Source organism: Curcuma longa, unplaced genomic scaffold (genome assembly GCF_044706935.1).
Source record: "Curcuma longa cultivar G26 ecotype Majalengka, Jawa Barat unplaced genomic scaffold, ITB_CL_G26_1.1 contig_22427, whole genome shotgun sequence".
Lineage (NCBI taxonomy): Eukaryota > Viridiplantae > Streptophyta > Magnoliopsida > Zingiberales > Zingiberaceae > Curcuma > Curcuma longa.
Genome location: NW_027431900.1, coordinates 6,879 through 16,090, shown reverse-complemented (window position 1 = coordinate 16,090; position 9,212 = coordinate 6,879). Strand labels below are relative to the sequence as shown.

The following is a 9,212-nucleotide window of genomic DNA, read 5'->3' as shown; positions in this document are numbered from 1 at the left end:
GCACCTTCACAAGCTCAACATCATTCAGAATAACGCATGCACACAATGTTGCAATACGGCAGAGCCATCAGAGCATATGCTTCTTCGGTCCTGTTTTTCATGTATGGACTTCAATCTCTCATTAACTGGTGTCAGGATTAAGCTTAGGTTTTCTTTGGGGCCACATAGTGCGAGGGAAGCAGAAGGATTTTTCAAAGACACCAAAAATTGACCAGTGAGGTATTATAGTTATTGTGAGTCATTACCATCCTCTGGGCAGACTAGCTCTACTCGAACGCCCAGATACTACAATCCCATAAAACTTAATCTCACCTTCCACTCTAATTTATATATATATGCCTTTATATTCCAATTTGTAACGATATATATACTGGTAGGCTTTCAATCATTTGTTCCCTTTCAGAAAAAATAAACATGTTACATACTGATTATACAAAGAAAATGCTATAAATAAATTTGAGAAATTTCTTATTTATCCTGATTATATGGTTCTAGTGTCTTTTATTATGCTGTGGGGTACCTCCTGATAAGCAAGCATTACACCCCCGAGGCGTGACAAAACATGTCTTTAAGCTAGCAAGATGCAAGTATAGGCAGAAAGTAAAGTATGCATTTTGCAGATAAACAACTCACATTTAATCTTGTAGATAGTGTTCCATTTCAGCTTTGTAATTTTCTTTTATTCATTTTCTATTCTTGGTGTTTTACAGTTTACACTGAACTAGTAGCAACCTTCAAACCTTTATAATCAGACAGCATGTATGTCCTCAATCCAATCTAGCTTTCTCTCGAAATCCTTATAGGAACTTGATCCTAACAACCTTAACTTGATGAAATATATTGTATTCACATAGACAATTTTAATGTTGACATGCATTTGAAATTAGAAAAGATTTTTTACACAATAAAACCTGAGAAAGCTTTCAAGAACTCTTTTTGAGTTTGTGTAGGGAAATCCTTTCCATCATTGTCATTTATCTTATAAAAAACACTAGTCATTATATGAACACGCAATACCTTAACAGTTATATTGCATTGTTCATATGCACTCTACATAAATAATTTCAATTGTAGTTCATGATATTAGATTAAGGCAAAAATTTGACAATTATAGGGGCCAATTTTGTCAAATGAAAGACACTTGACAATTGACACCACTCGGATTTCTATATTGCAGAAAAAATTAACCCCAAGTGGCAAGTTCAAAACCAAGATTGCTATGAACGAACATCATAATAGTCCAACTGCATTCAACTTGACAACCAAATCACGAGAGACTAATATAGACAAATGAAGTTCCTTCTGTTGCATTTTTCCATAATAAATCTGATTCTGTTTTGCAAGATAAAATCTGGATAATTGTAATGACTAATTAGTGGATCAAGATCTTGAAGTTACAACTAGAAACCAGTAACACCTTCCAACTATTACGTCAGGCCTATAACTACTTATCACCAATTCGCTCCGAGATCTACGACATTCCATTTAGAACAACAAATATTAGGAATAAGATCCCAGGAAGAAAGAGATAAAAATGGAAGTTTCAACCAAAATAAATACCAGTAAACGAAGGAACTAGGGCATGATCTGAGAAACCAAATCCAAAAAAAGCAGGTATAATTAGGGGTTCACTGCAACTCACTGACGAGGAGAGTGCGCGGGAGGGACCATTTCTGGGCGCGGCCGACGACGGAGAAGGGAAGCCAGTGGGTAGGAATGAAGGAATGCAGCAGTGAGACCGTGGCAATACCTCCGATGGTGGAAAGATCCTGTGCGCTGAAGTTGTCCATTTTCAAACCTAAATCACCCAATCTGTTACAGATCTGCGACGGGAAACGCCACCATTCCACAGGGTACAAACGAGATCTACGCTCTGGGTTCTGCTCGCAGCGATTTGAACCAGGAGCGTCGCTGGAACGACAGTCTCGAACCTAATCGTCGGTGATCGCGGAGCGATGATCGAGATGAGAGTCGGGATTATCTTCGACTTGGTGCCGTGGGAAATAGAGTACAAATCATGGTGTGGGGATCCTCTCCAACCCATATGAGCAAGTTTAATCGTCAAAGTCGTTCTCATCTAACTTCTGAACCGTCCATTGTAGCTTAATCGTAACGGTCGTGTCCCGTTACACGATATCTGCCCTGTCATAAACTTGAAGCCGATACAAACACCCTTCTTCGCACCTCTTGCGTGGTCCGTCTCGTCTTCCCGCCTATAGATGGGGGCAAAATCTCTCTGCTTCCTTTTACAAATTAGGGTTAGTTGATGGATTGATGGCGCTAGAATGACTGTTCTCCGTCGCTCTCTTCGCGATCTGTGGTGATTAATCCTTTTCTCTCCTTCAATTTGATTCCTTGTGTGGGGCGGAGGATCCAGCGATCATTCCTCGTCAAAGAACGACGCCGTCGCCACTGCCACCAGCAACCACAGCGGGGGCGGAGGATCCAGCGCGGCCAGCAACTGCCGCAGGCAGCGCAGCATCTCCGTGCTCAGCAGCAGAGGCGCCGTCGTCAACGTCACACTCCGCCAGCCCCCGACGCCGTCTGGCACGACGACCGCTTTGACATTATCTCCCTCTCCGGCGGTCTCCCCTCTAGAAGGATTCATTTCCCTGCCATCCTTTGCCGTTTCCTTCTTTTATCTGTTTTTCTTCGCCTTTCTCTTCCCTTCTACTGAGGATAGTTTTCCACGGTTGATTCCTTTCCATTCTTCATCCACATTTTGGAGTAAACAGAGCATTAAACCTTCCGTGCGCGCACCACACCTTGGTTAGAGGTTTTCGCTTCGACGCTGGAAGAATGGCGCTTGGATGGAGGCACCACGCCCTTATCCAAGCTTTGCTCTCTCGAGGCCCCATGACGGAAGAAAGCTTCTATTCGCTATTCGCCGGCATCAGCGGAAAAAACCCAGGTATATTTTACTGAAAAAAAACTTTTCCCCTCTTTTTTCTGTGAAATTTGAAGTCTTATTGTGATTTGGTAGCAAGGTTAACGTCGGACGTTTAGGAATGAAATATTTTTCTGAGATCGGGTCTGCAGTTTCTGATTTACCGTATGCACTGTTTTTTCATACCCTAAGTTTCACAAATTATTACCACAAATCTGTATTTGACTATGATGTTGCTCAGGAGGACCTGAAATTGAATGGAGAGTGGACTCCCTTTACCAGAGGGAGATGTTAATCATTATCTTAGAGTTAATGTATCTCAATGACTTAGATGTTTATGCAGTATAGCTAATAAAATGGAATGATCTGCAGCTACCCACCGTCAAGTATTTAATGAAACTCTTCTCAAGATCAACAAAGCACTTGCTTATGTGCAATTTGAGCTGCGAGCATGTTGTAACCAATATGATGGAAAGGTTTATTACAGTGTGGTGAACAATGTTGTTGATGAACAATCGAAGCTTGGGTCCAAGTATTCTGTTCCACAGATTGCATTCTATAAAGGGGTGGTAGGTCTCATTTGGCTCATTTGCAATTGAGTTATTCCAAATCTTTTCCTCAATACTAAATGCTAGGTAATTGTTTTCTATCAAATTGTTTTTTGGTAGATCTTTATAGTGTATTCCTTATCCATTTGTTTGTTTAGGTGAACATTAGTCTCAAAGTATGACAGAATAAGATTATTCTTAGTAATTGCTTGGGTTTGCGTATGTTTAAAGCTTTCATTGTTGGATAGTCATCTAGCTTAGCATACTGTTGTGCAGGTGAAATTACCATATCCAATTAATTGTCAAATCCCTTGGGCTTAGGTACAATATTTTAAAGCACTAGTGAGATGCAGGGGATTAATATTGTTTTGACAGTGGTTTGGAAATCAATACTGCTCTAATTAATCAGCCAGCTTCAAAATGCCATCTTGCTCTTTGTCACTTAAAAACTTTCTAGAGATTATTGAGCCACATAACATTTCTGATTCACTATGTTTTTATTAAAACAGAGGATGTATTACAATGTGTGTTTTGGATCTCCACATTCTTTGATTTGCTTTGGGATAACATTACTATATTCTGAACTTCCTATGTTTAGAAAGTGATAACTGATATGGCTCTCACTAGATTGCCCTTTCGGTTGGAATTGGATAGTCAACTCATTCACTGTAGTAAATGATTGCACAATAACCATAAGGTCCTTCAAATTTTGAATAAATAGATGGATTTGAAAACTCTTGTCTGATTCCTGATCAGCTGATGATTTTTTTTAATGCTGAGCAATACCTACATTTTGTGTAAATTGAGTTTTCCTTGATTTTGAGTTATTCATCTCACCCATGTTGCATATAGAGTTTGTATGTATATTTTTTTTGCGGGTCTCTTTTCTTCAAAGTGTGATTTTATTAGTTTTGGGGAGTAAGATGTTACTTGCAATTTCTCGTGGGTTTTGTGTAAATTCCAATATAATGCATATATATCTTGATTACATTTTAAGACATGTTTGCCTTTAATATTTTTATCACAAGTTCATATTTAAATGAAATTTTGGAACTACTACTTTTATTAAAACATCTAACTTAATAATTTAACATCCTCATACTGATTGCAGATAGAAGCAATTGTTCAGGGTGCAGCATCCCAAGGTTGCATAAGTAGCATTGCTGCCCTTCATGTTCGCTTGGAAAGTCAGGTTTTCATTGGTTTCCATTCCAATTTCCCTTTTCTGAAAATAAGATCGTTGTATCATCTTTCTCTTAGTTATCTCTTCTTTGTATGCTAGACTTCTTTTGAATTTCCTACTGTCATTGTTCCATTAATGTAGATGTATTTTGTGATTTGTGAATGGTCTCTTGACTTCCATGTGCCAGTTCTTGTTGAACGCATCTGAACGTAGTCTTATCTTCTACTTCCGATCTTCATGATTGCCTTGAAAATTGTCTTGTTCCTTCAAATATTATGAGTTTCATTTGTTATGTTGTTATATTGTGGTGCACTTTAAAATGAGACTAACCAAGGGTTATGCTGCTGGAGGTGGCTGCAGTGAGGAAAATAAATAATAGAGACATGAAAAATATTCAAATCTAAATAGTTCAATAAATCTCCTTGGTGGATGTTATTCATAAGTGATAGAGTGCATTTGTGCTAGTTACTGAGAGTTTAAAACGAATAAACTTGAAGTTTGAACCATTGATGGAAACTTAACTGAAGAATTTACTAACTAGAATTAAAATTGAGCATGAAATATAGCGAACTTACAAGTTTAAAGTTGATGAATATGGAATTTTCTAGTCTTGCTTGTTGGTCTCAAATAAATGGATAGCTTATTAGCTTATTTTGCCATGTAAAGTTTTGGAGGGCAGCCTGCTGTTTTTTTTTTTTTGTAGTTAGTATATTTTTGATGTATTATGTTAGGATGGTCTCTCTGTTCTACTGCTTGGTCGGCGAACAATGTGTCTTTTAGTCATTAAGTTTAGATCAAAATCATATTGTGGTTTCAGCTTCAGGATGGGCAGAGCTCACAGGATAATCAACAAAGAGTTCCAGCAGCATTCAAGAATTTCACAATGTCTCAGAAGGAGAAGACTCTCAATGATCTCATGAAGGATCAGTGGTTATGCTACGTACCTGATGGTAAAATAGGCCTTGGTATAAGATCATTCTTTGATCTTCGGAGTTGGTTTCGTAGCAATGATATTCCTTCATGCGAAGTCTGCAATGAAGCTGGTGTGAAGGTATTAAAAATCTCACTAATTTAGTAGTCTTTTCTCCTAAATAATGATCTACTAAAACTTTGCATACCTTTTTCTATCTGTATAGCATTTCTAGGTATATATGAAAAATCTACATGTTCAAAGAAATTCTACCATTGAAGACAGTTTTAGTAGTTTATGAATCTTAGCATGCAGAATCCACAGAAGTTTGTTTTCCAAAAGAGAATTGTATAATTTTTGACACTGATAAAATTTAAACTGGAATATGTAGAATCACTAATTTCTTAGGCCTGAATTGCAATATATGCCTGCTTGGATCATATTGAAAGTGACTCTTGTTGCTTTTCTATTTCGAGTGTCATGATCAATTTCTTGAATTGACTCATTTTAATTTTTTTTCGCCTGTTAATTGTCTGGTTCTGTTGTGCAGGCTTCCATCTGTTCCAGTGAAGCATGCAATGTTCGGATTCATTACTACTGCTTAAAGAAGAAATTTTCTGTACAAAAGGTTCAAAATTTTTGGCTGTTGCTTTATATTTCTCTGCATCAGGTCTTCCTTTTATTAGCAGTTTTTTGTTTTCAATTTCTCGTGTCAATTCATATGATCCATCAGGGTTCAAAGGTTTGTCCTCGTTGTGGTACTGAATGGCCTCAAGCCGATCTGGATGAGTTAGATCTTGCAGATGCAACTGAGCAAATTCAGGCGCATTCATCTGCTGCGTCTCAGCGAACAAAGAGATCAACACGCATGAAAGCTGAAGCAGTCGAGGCAGTTCAGACCCATGGTGGAACTCAAACTGAAGCACCTCAGGTTCCTGTAACAAGGAAGAGGCTTCGGAGCTACAAAACCGAACCAGAGGTAATCGAAGATGAAGACGAAGCAGACGAAGCCTCGCAATTCGTAGCACCTACAAGAGTTAGAACCCGACGATCTCACAAAGGTTAACACATATCCTTACCAATTAATATCTCTTTATAGGGTCTTGTTGCTTCGTTTTGATTACATTATGAATCAAGCATTCGGAACCTGAATTCATGGTACTCTGGTTTTGTGCATTCTACTAATCTGAGTGAATTACAATGAAATTAAGGTTTTATGAAGATATAATTAGGATTTTTTTTTTCAAAAAACCACTATGCAAGATTATGTTGTTAGATTGAAATGATGCAGAATTAAATAAAAAAAAAATGCTTATTTGTTTAATCTAAAAAAATGCTCAAACTCAACAACTTAACGTGAACAGCTCAGATGATCATAGTATTCCACTTTGCACAGCAATTATTAGGCAATAAAAATCCTAATACACTTGTAAAAGTAAGAGCCATTAGTTCACTATCCAGTAAGACCACAAATTTTAATATAACCCCATGCATTTCCACCCTTCAATTCAGAAAACACAATGCAAGTACCAGGAAATAAGACTAGCACTGAAAGGAATACAGATCTACCCAGATTTATCGCATGTGACTTCTACATGGATAGCTCTTATCGCTATACATATGCAAAGCAACAGAACACAGCACAGTCTGCACCTTCAGGAATGGTTCAAAGGATCCATATGCTACTGCAGTGTGCAAAAAGCAGGCAAGTTTCATTGTCTAGAACCCATTCATTTCCTAAAGGTACGTTCTTCGCTTCATCAATGCCTTGACTGCAGTCTTGAATGGGTTATCAAATGATCCAGAAATGAAGGCATCAGTCTCAGCCCTACTGCTGCCAGCAGTGTTTCCATCAGAAGAAGGCTTGATCGTAGCCAGGGTCGCACCTTGCAATGCCATTCTGCCTGAGAGCTCCAAGTATGGAGCATATTTCATCTTCATGTTTGATGCCAGAACTTGTGTCCTGTTTGAAGATGCTGACGGTGTCAATGGATTCTCCCTGAATTCCTTCTTCGCCCATGCTCAGGGTTCCATGCCCATCCAAATCAGTTAAGAGCTCGCTCTTCAAAGTGGGATGGTTCATAATAATTGGTCGGAGAAGATAATGCCTTGTGGAAGCAGCAATAAGGGAGCTGATTGTCCATACGACTCAAAGCTTTAGCCCCCCATTAGTGTAGAATGATTCGACAATGCTTCCGCTGTCTTCTAAAGACTATTCAAGCTCAGAGACAGGCTTTAGATCAACCCTTGTACCTCCCAATATCACACATTTCTGAAGAGTACTCCCAAACTCAGCTCTCCATTTAAGAAGAACCCCTTCTTCAGTTCCAGCATTGCCCGAAGGGAGTTCAATGTGGAGGAGGTTGCGGACATGGGTGAAATCCTTGAGAACTTGTGCAGGGGAGTGATGAGAGAGCTGCAGGAAAGACAGGCTTGTTACTTCCTTTGTTGCTAAGAAGGTTGTGGAAGGGTTTCAGGAGGGCAATGAGGATCAGTTTTAGGAAGTTGGAGTTCCGATGCCCGGGAGAGGATGGGCAAAATGGATCATCAAAATCACCATCAGCAGTGACCACACGGGCGATCTTAATATAGACATCATGGACCAAAAGCACAAAGGAATTGAACCGGCCAAGTAATCGACATCTGCAAGCTTGTTAAAGATTAGGAGGACAACTTTGTCAGGAAGGAGGTCCAAATGATCCAGATGAGAGGAAGGCTCAGCTAAGATTCTTCCTTTTGGATCCATTTTTGTAGTTTGTTTCTCAATGAAAGCTCCTTTCCCTAAATTGCCAAGAATCAAGCAAAAAAATGGCCAAATCGTCCCAAACTTAATTGAGCTGCTTGAAGCTCAAAATCCTGCAATCATTTCAAATTTCCAGTTACCAATGACGCAGATTTCAGCAACACACAGGAGATCATGAATTTTAAGAACCTTAAGAAGAACAGCAGCTAATTAGAACAAACTACTACACATGCTAAGCTTCTTAAGGAGATTGTTATGGGAGAAATACACGGAACCCTCAAGATCTGATCCGAGCCCAACCCGAATGGACGGCTCTGTTCTATGCTCAACTTCCGACTCAGTTTAGGGACTCATCCGAGCTGACTCCCTCGAGCCGAGTCCTTAGGCGAATCGGACACTCATCCGAGCCGACGCTCTTGAGCCGAGTCCTCAGGCGAATCAGACACTCATCCGAACCGACTCCCTCAAGCTGAGTCCTCAGGCGAATCGGACACTCATCAGAGCCGATTCCCTGTCCGAATCACCTGTCTGCCGACTCCTCCTTCCAACCCAAAGGCTCGCAGCCGACTTGGCAACACTACCTTCATTTGGGGTCGATTGGCTCGAGATCCGAATCGCCAGTCCCCAAGGTGTCCTGCCGTACTCCGTTCCCATCATTCCTTCTGACAATTTCACACCCCTTATTTATTAGCCGCCTTGATGCCCATGATAGCCGTCCTGACACCCACGTGCGAAGTGACAATACCCTCACGTATCCATGATGAGACTGGTATGCTAATTATTCTCTGACAAATCATTACTGATAATGGGATACATTCCTTAATTACGACATGACAATGCATTCCTCTCACTTATATAAACGACCACTCTCTTCTATCTAAGGTACGCCTTGACTCCCACAAAAATACTATTTTCTTCATCCTCTCTGCTTTCATCTACCT

General features: G+C 39.7%; 1 protein-coding gene and 1 pseudogene across 1 annotated transcript; one reads left to right on the top strand and one right to left on the bottom strand.

Moving 5' to 3' along the window:
* Positions 1-2,552: 2,552 nt before the first annotated feature.
* On the top strand, positions 2,553-6,754 carry LOC141817887 (uncharacterized). Its single transcript, XM_074705505.1, has 6 exons — positions 2,553-2,911; positions 3,260-3,456; positions 4,547-4,627; positions 5,436-5,669; positions 6,079-6,156; positions 6,262-6,754. The coding sequence occupies exons 1-6, from the start codon at positions 2,800-2,802 to the stop codon at positions 6,592-6,594; spliced, it is 1,035 nt and encodes a 344-aa protein (XP_074561606.1). The 5' UTR covers positions 2,553-2,799; the 3' UTR covers positions 6,595-6,754.
* Positions 6,755-7,247: 493 nt separating this feature from the next.
* On the bottom strand, positions 7,248-8,274 carry LOC141817888 (F-box protein At1g30200-like; annotated as a pseudogene).
* Positions 8,275-9,212: the final 938 nt, after the last annotated feature.